Source organism: Eriocheir sinensis, chromosome 67 (genome assembly GCF_024679095.1).
Source record: "Eriocheir sinensis breed Jianghai 21 chromosome 67, ASM2467909v1, whole genome shotgun sequence".
Lineage (NCBI taxonomy): Eukaryota > Metazoa > Arthropoda > Malacostraca > Decapoda > Varunidae > Eriocheir > Eriocheir sinensis.
In genome coordinates, this window is record NC_066575.1 from 8,475,418 (window position 1) to 8,490,204 (window position 14,787).

At 40.3% G+C, this 14,787-nt stretch overlaps 1 protein-coding gene across 1 annotated transcript in view; it reads right to left on the reverse strand.

The window, feature by feature from the left end:
* Positions 1–9,959: 9,959 nt before the first annotated feature.
* LOC126988053 (transient receptor potential cation channel subfamily V member 5-like) overlaps positions 9,960–14,787 on the reverse strand; it is a 97,753-nt gene continuing 92,925 nt past the window's right edge. Inside the window, exon 21 of the mRNA XM_050845849.1 lies at positions 9,960–10,335. Within this exon, the coding sequence (XP_050701806.1) occupies positions 10,180–10,335 (156 nt within the window). The 3' untranslated portion in view covers positions 9,960–10,179. The remainder of the gene's footprint in view (positions 10,336–14,787) is intronic.

Consider the following 14,787-nt stretch of genomic DNA (forward strand, 5'->3'; position numbering starts at 1 on the left):
ATTCTTAAGGTATCGGCACCTCAGTTCGCCTGTTCGACAACCCTCCCGTGGAAGTTGCTTGGACTTTCTTGTACTGTTGTGTGATCCTAGTGATTGTTTTCCATGACTTCTTTTTTTTTTTTACAAAGGAGACAGCTCAAGGGCACAAAAAAAGGAAACAATAAAAAAGCCCGCTACTCGCTGCTCCTACAAAAAAAGAATCAAAAGAGGTGGCCGAAAGAGAGGTCAATTTCGGGAGGCATGAACCATGAGCCATGAACGGGAAAATCACCCATGAAAACCTGGTTAACCTTCTCTGTGACCTTCGAAAGCAGTCGTAATTTAAGCACGATACGTTTAAGAATATGGATCAAAGTCTGTCGCTGATCGTGCATGCCGCTCATAGCCAATTCCTTCCTATATTTGTTTCTTAAAAGTCCACTTAAATGACGCTGCAGAAAGACTGGCTTATAGACACACATTGTCAGTGCCGCTATGCTGCTGCAGAGAAAACAACAAACGTCTATCGCAGTTCTGTTCATACCGGGAAGAGTTAACGCCTTCCGAATCAACAATCGGGGCTGAAAATGGATATTGCCGCTGTAAACTTTAGCTTAGATGCGTCCACACGTCCGCTAGGAGAGCCATATGCCAAAAGAGCAGCCGTGCTATTGCTGGGAACGAATGAAACACCTGCCGCTTATCCGTGCATGCCGCTCACGACCGATTCCCTCCTCCTTGCCTTCCTGCCTTCCTTCGCTCCGGTAAATGTTAGTCCAGAAGCGCCTACTGGGATGACCACACGCTCCACTGCCGCTGACGACTTAAGAAACACCAGTCGCTCAATCATGCATGCTGCTGAAGACCGACTCCCTCCTTCCTCCCATGCCTTCCTTTCTTCCTATGCTCCATAACGCAACGGTAAATATGAAGTCCAGAAGCGCTTATAGAACCGTTGCACTGCTGCTAAAGACTAAACTAACGCTGGTCGCTAAACCGTGCATGCCGCTTCAACCAAACTCCTTCCTTTACTCTGGGACTAGATGGCGTACTGGTAAAAACTCCAAAAACTTCAAATCAAAAGGTTCGCCAATTGAGATTAGTCCAGTCCACACTTGAAACCGTCGGTCGTTCAGTCCACTAGAGGATCATTCTATGTATTAAGTCCATCTGAGTCCTGCCTTGTCTATCCTCCCGTGGCCCAAGACTCGACCCGCAGCCTGGCACGTGGGCCTCGCTGCTGCCTACCTCTCGCTGCCACGTGCCAGTGAAGGGTTACCGAATGCGGCTCACGGGAGGATTAGCATAAACTCCGCTTCCATGTGTATCACAGTCCAAAAATCAAAAAATATATATATCGTCCGTTATTAAATTTTATCTTTTGAATTCTATATATAAAAAATGTATTCTCTTCCCACACTCACGTACACTGGAGTCAGGCTACGGCTTATATTTATATGATGTGTTATGTATGCCAACGCCCCTCCATTATAGGATTAAAACTATATTATAAAACACATATATGTTTAAAATATATACTAAAATAAATATATATTAAATTAAGGTTCCGTGGAAAGACATGTTGTTTGTTACTTCGCATTTACAAACTATACATTATATTCAAGGGTTTTATTAGCATTTAAGTGTTACCATTAAAATCAAAGTACTGGATCCATTATTATCAAATCCTTCTGTTATAAGTGCAAGCTATTTGTGTGATAATTCAATAATCTATATTCAAATGCACCACACGCTTACACCCCCCCCCCTCCCGCCCCCATTACCTTCCACGAATTTGAAACACACACACACACACACACACACACACACACACACGCACACACGCACACACACACACACAATGAAAATAAAATACCGTTACACCTTTTAATACTCCTCCTCCTCCTCCTCCTCCTCCTCCTCCTTCTATTTTCTCCTTTCCATATCCTATTCCTCCATCCGCCTTCTCCTCCTCCTCTTCCATCTCTTCCTCCTCCTCTTCCTCCTATTTTCTTTTCATGTCCTATTCCTTCAAAACTATTCCTATTCAACTTTCATATTCCTATTCCACATTTCAATTCTGCACACCTATCCCTCTGCCTATTCCTATATCCTTTTCCTCCACTGCTATCCCTATTCAACTTCCTCATTCCTTGTCCACATCCTATTCCTCCCTTCCTATAACGCCTTCACATTTTTATTCGAACTCCACATCTATTCCTCCCTTCCTATTACTCCATTCCACATATTATTCCTCCATTCCCCATCCGTAGTCGTCCCCCCCTCCCTCCTCCCCTCCCCCCGCTGTCCAAAATTTGCCACAGGTGAAAGCATTGGGTTAATTTTTTCACCTGAGGGAACTTTTTTGTCACGCACTGTTGTTCTTTTATCACCTTGCAGTACTAATTGGGGTGTACTGTGTGTGTGTGTGTGTGTGTGTGTGTGTGTGTAAGGGAGTGCCAGTGATTGTGTATATAGTAACCCATGTGTGTGTGTGTGTGTGTGTGTGTGTGTGTGTGTGTGTGTGTGTGTGTGTTTAGCATTGATGGGGTCAGTGGAAGCCTTTATAGATGCAAGGTTATTTATACACTGTAAATAGCATATACTGAGTGTGCATTAGAGGGCGTGTATGGTCGAGCGAAATAATAATAATAATAATAGTAATAATAATAAAGGATTGCACTATTACTGTTGTTATCTTGCTGTTGTTTGCACTGTTAACCTCGCCACGCCTCGATATGTCACCCTTTCATTTGGTCATCCTAGGTCACACCAGTTTCTCTCTCAGTATCATTCATAACGACAATAATATATCTAATAGCCACTTCATCATGTAAGTGTTCGAAGCGGTAATAATATCTACAATTAAATTAAGCCGAAAGGAAAGGTAAGTTTATAATAGGAATAAAACTGAGAGATGATGAACAAGGGGAGGAGAGGGAGGATGAGATAATGAATAGGAGGAGGAGGAGGGGGAGAAAATAAGAGAGGATAGAGAGAAACTGCAGGGCGATGAAAAATCTCTCTCTCTCTCTCTCTCTCTCTCTCTCTCTCTCTCTCTCTCTCTCTCTCTCTCTCTCTCTCTCCAAACATCGGTAGTAAGGAAAACAATCGCCTCGCAAAACCACAACACAGCAACACAAACACTGACCAGGGGAGTAAACAACACAACGAGCCAGTGAACATTTCCATTGGTTGACTGCTAGGATCTATAACCCCCCTCTCTCTCTCTCTCTCTCTCTCTCTCTCTCTCTCTCTCTCTCTCTCTCTCTCTCTCTCTCTCTCTCTCATCGGTAATACTCCTCTAGTTTCCCATTCCATCCTTCATTTTCTTCCATTCTCTCTCTCTCTCTCTCTCTCTCTCTCTCTCTCTCTCTCTCTCTCTCTCTCATACATCATTTATATTTCAATCTATCGGTCCTTCTACTCTCTGTCCTTACTCTTTTATCACGTCTCATACTCTCTCTCTCTCTCTCTCTCTCTCTCTCTCTCTCTCTCTCTCTCTCTCTCTCTCTCTCTCTCTCTCTCTCTCTCTCTCTCTGCCATCTCTTCATCTCTCTCCTCTCCCTCGGGTGTTACGGTCCCCTTCCTATCTTCGTTCCCCATTGATGAGCGTCAAGGACTGTGATACGCTGCTTCTGGTACTTCCCGCTCTCGAAATAAGGCGTTCATAACAGCTACGGGTGTGATGATAGAGGGACACTCTCTCCCACACGTAATTATCAGCCTTGGAAATAAAAGCGACGATTTTTCTTTAGAATTCTGTGGGCGTTGATTTTCTTTTACTCTTGTTAGGCCTCGGTCTGTTTCCTTACAATGGACAGGAAAAAGATTATAGGTCGTGATGTGTGCAGTTTTTATGTTGTTCTGGAAGTTATGAAGTAAGGAAAGAACGTCGGTAGTGGATCGTCTTTTTAGTAAGAGATATCGTACGTAAAAAAAACATTCTTGGAGGTTGATATTTTTGTCCTTTTTCTACATTAACCCCAAGGCAGCGGATTTCCTACATGAAGACATCACCAAGCTACAGGAGTGGAGCAATAAGTGGCTGCTACAGTCCAAGGAAGAAAAATGTAAAGTCATGTACCTTGGGAGGGGATATCCAGCACACCAATACCACTTGGGAAACACTCCACTATCCACCACAGAGGCAGAGACAGACCTACTAGTAGGGGTGTATGTTACCAGGCTACCAGTGAAGGCGAAATCCGTGCCAATTGCAGCGGACGGGTTATATATGTCTTTGGTTTTAAGTATGTCATTTGACTGTACTATTGCAAATCAGGATTGAAAGTGTAGTAGTAAGACAAAGGTAAGCGTTGGGGGCATATGGCATAGCTGCGCGTGGCCTTCAGTGCTCAACTCCGTCCCATAGACCCCTGAGCCCTTAGATACAGCTTAGAGGTTCTCAAGGGCTGTTTAATACCACGTTAGCTGTTGAATATATAAACGGAGAAAGTGGCAAGACAAGCGAAAAGTAAAGAGTTCGAGACTAATAAAGGAAAGGAAAGGAAAATATAGAGAATGGACTGACAGGACAAGCGAAAATTAAAGAGTTCGAGACTAATAAAGGAAAGGAAAGGAAAATATAGAGAATGGACTGACAGGACAAGCGAAAATTAAGGTGTTGGAAATCATAAAGGAAAGGAAAGGAGAGTATCTTATTGAATTTGCCTCAGAATCAACTTAGAGATTTCCCTTGTTTGTCAATATTACCTTGCATGTTCAATACTTAAGTAGACGAAGTGAAAAGGATAGCAAAATGAGAACCCATTAACCCGGGTCACAGGGTCATTGCACCATCTGGGTTACCACAGCATATCTTTCCCAGGTTTTCAAAGGTACCCATTTTTTGACCAGCCCGAGAGGGAGGATAAACAATAATAGCAGAAAACAATGGACATCAAGAGTTAGTAGGATTTAAAACTCTGCTGTGCTACACATAAAACCGTTCGGCGGTAATGCGATATTTTTTCGGGCTGTGTGTCAGTCCATCCTGAAATATTGAAAAGCGCTGAGCCGGACATCCGGGCCTTGGCAAAATACATAATCCGAGGCCACTGAAAACTGATCCGCTTCCAATGAAACAAAATACGCCTTTTAAACTGCAATATGGATCATTCAAAATAAAAATAAAATTCTAAATCAACAGTAGTATTTTCCATGGATTTGAATATAAAATGAATTTCGGAATGCATTGCTGCCTTTACTGGATATATTGCATGATGAGTATGATAATAAAAATAATAACAATAATAATGACAACAATGATAATGATAATAATTCCCCGTGACACTAATACCCTTCCTGAGATGTCGACACAACAGCTCAGAGGAGAAACAAGGAAAATAAAAATACATCATTGCTAATTATCACTACAGCACTATCACACACACACACACACACACACACACACAGGCGTCACCCACAAGACAGCTCCGTCAAACACACACATCACAAGCTTACTCACCATCACCAGCGGCCCGCCTCGCCTCAACACACGCCCCGCCGATCCACTCCTTCTTGTCCTTCTTTTTCCCTGCTCTCCTCGGTCTATACACGACTCCCGCGCGTAATTACCACACACAACGTCACCACAAAGGACAAGGGTACACTCCGGTATCGCTAAGAGCAACGGATGGCGCCGGTGGAGGTGTTTTTTCAGCCGATATAATGGAGCCGTCACGCCGCCCCTCCGTGAACACCGGGTTATGCCTCTAAGTGTGTATCGTCTGCCGGAGCACTTATACCTATTGCTACACCTGTCTGTACTTTACGTGTCTTGCTGATTAACAATTTTTAAGCTCTCTCTGCCTAAGCCCACGTTTGTAATTCGTGATACTGTAATGATTAGAGCACCCACGACGTTTGCGAGTGAGTATGGTGTACGGGAGAGTATGGAAATGAGGGAAATAGGAAGAAGAACATATTGGGTGCTGGCAAATGTCCCTGGAGAAGCAAAGGTGTTGGGGGTTGTAGTTGTTGGTGCCTAGAGACAAACGACTAATTCCTGTAGCCCCATATGCGTGTGAAATAGATAAACAGGTACATTGAACAGTATAAGGGTAACAATAACTGGTTTTGAAGGGAACAATAGAGGAAATAGTGATGTTGATGATATGAGGTGACAAGTCTCCCAAAACAAATGAGTTCGCGTCCCCCAATATAGGAAATACGAATGATATATTGGAACAGACACATCAAACAGTATAACGCTAATAGTAACTGCATGTATAGAGGAAAATAGAAGACAATAGTGGTGTTGGTGATATGAGGTGACAGGTCCCCCAAAACAAATGAGTTCGCGTCTCCCATAATAGGAAATACGAATGATATATAGGAACAGACACATCAAACAGTATAACGGTAATAGTAACTGCATTTAAAGAGGACAATAGAGGAAATAGTGGTGTTGGTGATTGTATACAGGTGGCAATGCTCAAAACTCCTCTCCTTCCTCTCCTCCCCCCCAATTAGCTTCCTCCACCTCCTCACCTTCCCCCACCCGTTTTCCCGCCCATAGACACCTCCCCCGACAAGCCATTTGCACCTTCCAAGACGTAATTTCGTGGCAAGATGAGTTTGTTGTGTGTGTGTGTGTGTGTGTGTAGAGGGCGCGAGGCTCCCCCCACTTCATTCCCTGGGGTAAAAACAGGGAAGATACGGATGGAGACAATATATACTGGAGAGAGAGAGAGAGAGAGAGAGAGAGAGAGAGAGAGAGAGAGAGAGAGAGAGAGAGAGAGAGAAGGAATGGCAGAAAAGAAGAGTAGCAAATGAGAGGAAGGGAAGATGAATGGGAAAAACAATAAACGAGGAAAGAGGAAAGACGGAAACAAATAAAATGAGAATGATTATTTAACCCGGTAGCAGCAACGGGCCAAATTTGTGGCTTTACCATGAACCAACGACGGGCCAAATTTTTGCCATGATATAAACCCCCCAAAATAGATGATGCATGAACTGATCACAAATGCGTTGATATATATTATGAAATGGTTTGCGTGAGTGATATTTTTTTCTCATTTTCTCGCTTAGAGGGGCCTTTAAAAACCATGATCCCCGCAACTACTTAAGGGGAAAGAAAGGCTGGAAAAGGGACAGAGAAAAGGAAGGGCAGAAAAGAGGAGGAATAATAACCATAATAAAGCTGGTTGAAACAAAGAACAACCAAACTACCCAACGTGACCCCCAATGAACTCTTGTGTAACGATTCACATTAAGACTAAGCTATTCCATTAATTATACTGGACTTCTATTAACACCTAGTAATGGGGGATGAAGAGAAGGTTAATCTTTTAAACTCTACAAATGGGAGGAATGGAGGGACTGACATCAACGACAGCTTGTACAGGCCCATTAGCTTAACACATCTTCTAACATCTTCCCCTTTCCATATTTTCTTCCCCTTTACTCCTTTTTGGTTTCCTTTCCTCTCCCTATTCTTTCTTTTGTTTTAACCTCCTTCTGTTTGCTCTTTCCTATTTCTCCTTTCTCTCCTTCTCCATCTTTTCTTCCCCTTTCGTCCTTTTTGGTTCCTTTTCCTCTCCCTATTCTTTCTTTTGTTTTTAGCTCCTCCTGTTTGCTCTTCCCTATTTCTCCTTTCTCTCCTTCTCCATCTTTTCTTCCCCTTTCGTCCTTTTTGCTCCCTTTCCTCTCCCTATTCTTTCTTTTGTTTTTAGCTCCTCCTGTTCACTCATTCCTATTTCTCCTTTCCCTCCTTCTCCATCTTTTCTCTCCCTCTAGTCCTTTTTGTCCCCATTCCCGTTCCTACCATTCCATTTCTCTATTTCATTTCTCTCCATTTTTTCCTTTCTTTTTGTCCCTCCTGTCTTTTTCCCTCTCTTTTCTCATTCCCCTCCTTTTCCATCCCTTTAGTCGTCTTTGTTCACCTTCCCTTTCCTCCCACTCTATTTCTCTATTCTATTCCTCATCATTCTTTCTTTTCTTTTTCGTCCCTTCCGTTATTTTCCTTCCCTCTTCTCTTTCCCCTCCTTCTCCATCCTTTTTCCCCTTCAGTTTCTCCTCACATTCTCTTCTTTTTCTGCCTTTCCTAACTGCCTTATCGCATTTTTGAGAGCCTAGTATTACTGCCTTGCTGATAGCCTAGTCTCATTGCCTTGTTGATAGTCTAGTTTACTGCCTTGTTTGATAGCCTAGTATGACGACCTCGCTGGGCAGTTTAACCTTATAGCCTTGTTAAATGAGGCTTTCGAAAATGGTCTCTTTGCACTGTGTCTGATAATCTCTCGCTCGTATACAAGGAAGGGGAGGGGGGTGACTCTCTCTCTCTCTCTCTCTCTCTCTCTCTCTCTCTCTCTCTCTCTCTCTCTCTCTCTCTCTCTCTCTCTCTCTCTCTCGAGGGATCAAATAGTACACAGAGCTAATATACGTATTTATTGGGTCCGGGGAGAAGGCGATAGGACGGATCTCGGTCACGGCAACACAGAAGAATACAAGAACCTTAGATATAACCGAGGGAACCAATTAGCGAGGATATACATAATACATAAACGATGATTAGACCTCACAGCCTTATCCCGATGCTGTAGGACGGGCGTGAGTTAATCGGAATAACCTGGTTTTCACGAGTAGTTTTCCGGTTCAGGGTGCAGAAGTCGGGTAAAACTTATCACCAGCATCACCAAATAGTCCATGAAAACCTCAGCAACTTCTACGAGAGGCTTTTCAGACAGGTTAACTGAGGCCCCGAGACGTTCATAAATACAGGCTTTAATGTTAGCTGCCTCACTTACTCGAATATCGTCTGTTAAACTAATGAATATGACCTACATGTCTACCATCATTAGTCGACTATGCTAACGTCTAAACTATCTAACTAATGAAGAGTTGGAACGAAGACAGGAAATACAAGGCGGCTACCTCCAATGTCACCTTGAATGATATAAGTTTAAGCAATGAAATGATTGTATAAATGGCATCGTTTGATTGGTTGGCCTAATAGACTTAATGCAGGAAATTGGATATATGGAGTTTGGATCTTATCTCTGACTTAGTATTAATATCAATGGAGATGGACAGAAAGATAGATACAGAGCGAGTGAGAATAAACGGTATCTCTCAACAAACTATTCTTAACTTATTTAAAATGGTATCTGTCAGCAAACTATTCTTAACTGATATACCCAGAAATGCAAAACAATCGAACCTGGAAACCCTGATTGCACTAACCTAAACAAGAAACGAAGAAACAATTACGTTGAAACTGAAAAAAAGAACAAACTTAATACATAAACTGAAGAAAGAAATACTCATAGTGGATAAAAATACCCTAACTTACTACACAAACATAAATTACCCTAACTTAGTACATAAACAGAAGCAAAAACTACCCTAACCTCATATAGAAACAGAAAGTATCTCTTCTACCCTAAACACCTCGAACTCTACTACTACGCAACGATAATTCGCTTAAAATCCATGACAACAACATCCTGAATAACACCACCACGTCTCCGGAGCGCGAAGAAACCCTGTTAGGAGGCGGTGGACGGTAGGGACTCATGACTTCCACAGCCGATGAAGACTTTCGCGGGCTGATATATGCTTCAAAGTTCAGTGGTAAGACAGTAGTAAAATCTGCAAGCTTCAGGTGTGGACGGGTCAAGGGGCATCTAGTTATAGGGGGTTTAAAAGCTGTGTGTTTCGACTGTTGAAGTTTCCGGATCCGTGGGCTTGAATGACTGGGGCTTCGTTTAGGGTGGAGGGGCAAAGGATTTCGTAATAATAATGGTTTCTGGATGCATGGGCTTCAACTGGGCTTCATGTCTTTGGCTTCAAGAAGTGGAACCTACAAGGATTATAGGATGTAAAGGCTGCTGACGGTTCTAACGATTGAAGGCTGCAGAGGATTAAGGCTTCTTGGAGGCGGTTTCCGTGGGCTTTAAAGGGGTCAGATTTACAGAGCTTCATAGGGATGGCTGGGGATTAGAGGATTCAAGAGCTGAAGAGCGTTGTAACGATTAAGACCTCCAAATGATTAGGGTTTCTTAGAGATAGTTTTCGAGGGCTGGTGGGGCTGCAGGGGCTTAGGGCTTCTTGGACGGTGTTTCGGGGGTCAGGAGGGGGCTTCGTAGGGTGATAGCGGATGTACGAGCTGCGGGCTTCCACGGTAAAGGCTTCATCCGCTAGTAAGAGTTTCAGGGACTAAGAGCTGCATGGGTGAGAGTCTTCAGGAACTCAGACCTTCTTCACAGGATTGGCCGGCGTGGCTGACCTCGGCGTAGGATCTCCTGAGTCCGCATAAGGGTCCTTGCGGTTCTTCCTTCGTAGGACATACTTGTTGTGGACTCTCTTCATGTCCAGAATGTCCTTCATCTCCTCCCGCTCCTCGTCCTGTGGTTGCGGTGGTGGTGGTGGTGGTGGTTGCGAGTCGCGATGGAAAGGGAAGGAATGGAAAGGAATGGAAAGAGAAAAGGTTGTTAGTAAAATGTGGTAATGGTGGTGATGGTGGTTGTTGTGAAAAGGGTGTTAGTAAAAGGTGCAGAGGTGGATGCGGTGATTGTGGTGGTGGTCATGATATAGAGGGGATGATCTTAAAATGTGTGGTGATGGTTATATGTAGTGGTGCTGGTTGAGTGAAGGTGCATGATGAGATTGGAAGCACAGTGATGGAGGTTGTAGAATATAAGGCAACAAATGCACTAACATACTCTAAATTTAATGAAGTTGACTAGATATAAAGGTCAATAAGGTCAACTTGAAGGTATTATTGGTGGTGGTAAAAGTGGAAGTGGTAAGTGGATATAGCCATTAACTCTCATTTGTGGCTCATAAAAACCTTGTAATGAACGAAGCCAAACTGGGTGATGCTGTTGGCAATTATCTCAGAGGAGTGACCAGGAAGGATGAGCTTGTACTACGGGGGTATAAAGGTTGTAGTTAAGGAAATATTGTGATAGAAGTAGTAATGGCCTAGGAAGGGAGAGCTTGTACTATGGGCGTATGAATGAAGTAGTGAAGATAATACGATGAAATAAGTAGTATTGGCGTGGTATTGTAAGCATGTGGACGTTTGTGTGTGAAAATAAAGTGTTTTTTTAGTGTTACATTGCGAAAACAATATAATACGAGAAGCAAATAAGGCGTAAATCATAAACAAAAGAAATAATACATAATACAAACGACTGCCTCCATAAAATACATGTGCAACCGAGTCGTAAAAAGGATAAAAGCGAGAAAAAATAAAATACAGTAAACATTCGAGAAAGACAAACGTTGTGCAATTAATGTGGAGAAATAACACACACACACACACACACACACACACACACACACACACACACACACACACACACACACACACGTTACTCGCATATGAACTATAAAACCAGAAACACAAACAAACTGAACAACAAAGGAACACAGGAATGCACACACGCCCGGTAAACACAAAATGCGGCCGCTCTCACACTTCAAATCCAAACGCGAAAATATATGACTCTGGAAAGCAGGGACGAAAGAGTACATCGGCGAGGGGAAGGCGAGATTAAAAAGGTAACTGTTATTTGGGGGAAGATGAAGAAGATGGAAAGTGAAAATGAGGAGAGTGGGAAAGCAAATTGAAAAAGCCCAGACATTAACATAAACGCATCAATGAGGGGGATGCGAGATTAAAAAGGTAAGTGTTATTCGGGCGAAGATGAAGAAGGTGAGTGAAAATGAGGAACGTGGGAAAGCAAATTAGAGATGCCCAGACATTTACATATACACATTTAGGAAGGACAAACTGAATGAGTGAATAATGAGGATGAGAAAGAGAATAGAGGATATCAGTGTGATTAAAAGCAGATGAACAGTCGTGAATAATGAAAATGAGAGGAGTGGGGAAGCATATTAAAAACCCAATAAACAAATATATACTTAGAAAAAAAACATTAGATGAGAAAATAATGGAAAATAGACAAAAAGGAAAGAGTATATTAATGAAACCAAAAGAAAATAAACATAGGTGAATAATGAAGATGATAAGAATTAGGAAACACATTAAAAACTCCATAAGCGAAAAAATACTAAGGAAATTAAATAGGAAAAATAAATAATGAACATGAAATAAAGAGAAGGGAGTATATTGAAGTAGATAATTATGAATGAATGCAGAGAACACACTTAACAGACACTAAATTAACGAATACAAATAAGAGGATGAATGGCGGTAAATGAGAATGAAATGAAAATATCAAAAATGAAAAAATAGGAAGATTGTAAGTAATAAGAATGAGAATAGGGATAATACATATAAGAAAAAGTAGAGGCGAAGTAAAATAAAGAATGAAAAAAATAAACAAAGGTAACTAGAGAAAAAATGTATAATGGAAACTGAGGATGAAAATAAAATAAGTTGAACGAAAAAAAAGTAAGACGGTATGTAATAAAAATGAGAACAGGGATAACACATATACGAAAAAATAGAGACGAAGTAAAATAAACAAGAATATAAAAATAAACGAACTACAAGGAAATAAAAATAAATAATGATTGTGAAAGGGGAAACGAAAAAAAAAAAAAGTTAAATAATATTGCAGACGTTGGAACCAATGCGTCCAAATTTCAAATGTGATATATTACTATTTCTCATGAATTTTAATGTTCCAATTGAATATGATGATTATATTTTGGGGATGAAAATCACGCGTGAAAGTAAAACAAAAAAGGAAAAAAAAGATATGGAAATAGAAATGAGGCCACGAACTTAATTTTTGCCCATAAATAAATAAATAGAGAAAGAAAGAAGGAAATATAACTCTAGATGAAACAATACATAGATAAAATAAATGGAAATAATAGAAAATAGAAATAGAAATGAGGACACGAACTTAATTTTTCCCCATAAATAAATAAATAGAGAAAGAAAGAAGGAAATATAACTCTAAATGAAACAATACATAGATAAAATAAATGAAAAAAATAAAAAATAGAAATAGAAATGACGACACGAACTTAATTTTTGCCCATAAATAGATAAAGAAAGAAAGAAGGAAAGAAAGAAGGAAATATAACCCCAGATGAAAAAATACATAGATAAAATAAATGAAAATAATAGAAAATAAAAATAGAAATGACACGAACTTAATTCTGACCTAAATCCACCTCCTTTCACTGCCATAAATAAACAGATAAATAAATAAATAAATAGATAAGATAGGTAACACATAAAATAAATGAAAATAACAGAAAACAGAAAAAGGAATGAGGATACCAGCTTACTTTCCGACCTAAATCCGCCTCCTTTCACTGACATAAATAAAGAGAGAAAGATAGATAGATAGACAAAAAATAAATACATAGATACATAAGGAAGTTAAATAATATATAGATAAAATAAATGAAAATAAAATAAAACAAACGTCATAAAAGAAAGAACGAACGAAAGGAAGAAAGATAGATAAAAAACACAAAAATATAAACCCAAAATAATGAAATAGTAGATAAATAAAACAAATGAAAATAGAAAAAGAAATAGAAATGGAGACACGAACTCAACTTTCGGACCTAAATCAACTTCCTTTCACTGCAAAAAAGAAAGAAAGAAAGAAAGAAAGAGAAAGAAAATAATACGTAAATAAAATAAACAAAAAAATAAATAAATAAAAAGATGTCACAAACTCTACACAAGCTCTAGCAAAGCCTCAAAGGAAGAAAAAAATAAGGGGAAAATAAAGGGAAATGGACAAATAAATATCGCGAGAACAAGGATTAAAAAAAGGAGGGTGGAAAAAAGAATATATGGTAGTTGCAGGAACTTGACCCAGACGTTCCGGTATTGCTTCAGGACAGAAAAAAAAACACGAGCCACCGCTGCCAGATCATCGTACTCAAGAGCCGCGTATTTACCGGTTTCTGGCTCATAACTCACTCAAGAAGCACCAATAATTAACCATTTAACCGATAACCATAAATGAAAGCAGTTATTTGGGTGATAAAAGCAGTTTTGGGGTCGGAAATCGGTTAACATAAGAGGCAGAGCACGACAATCTGGCAACGTTGCACGACACAAAGAAATGGAGGGAGAGAGAAAAAAAAAGAAAAAAAAAAAGAACGGGGATATGAAACTAAATACTGAGACTGGAATACATGTGTGGCGTTTGATGTGCTTCCCGAATAGTAATAATAAATGTAAAATAAACTGAATAATGAAAATGGGAGGAAATAAAAGGCTGGTGTAGCGTCATGACACACACGAGAGGAGATGATGAAAAGAGAAAATGAGAGTGAAGAAAAGCAAGAAAATAGATCAAAACAAAGTAATTACTGAATATGAAAGAAAACACGCGCCATACAGAAAGAATGAAAGAAAGATAAGAAATATTCAGAAAAGCACGAAAATATGCTAAAACAAGGAGTTGGATAAAAACATAAAAAAAGCTACAACACAAAAATATGAGGGAAAAAGAAAGGAAAGGAAAAACAAGCGCTAAAAGAAGGTAAAAATAAGGAAAACTAAAGGGTATCAGGACACCTCTCCTCCCGAAATTGACCCCTCTTTCGGCCACCTCTTTGGATTCTTTGTAGGAGCAGCGAGTAGCGGGCTTTTTTATTATTGTTTCCTTTTTTTTTTGGTGTCTTTGAGCTGTCTCCTTTGTTGTAAAAAAAAAAGACCAATAAGAAAGCCCAAACAATATAAGAAATTGCAAGGAAAACATGTGCTGAAATAAAAATAAATAAGATGAAAAAAGGAAGGAAAAGGAAAAAGGCGGTAAGGAAGCCACCGAAAAACGATAAATTGAGGTAAAAACAAACAAACAATTTTTAACAGTGCCGGAAAAGGAGAAAAAAAAAACTGTGTTG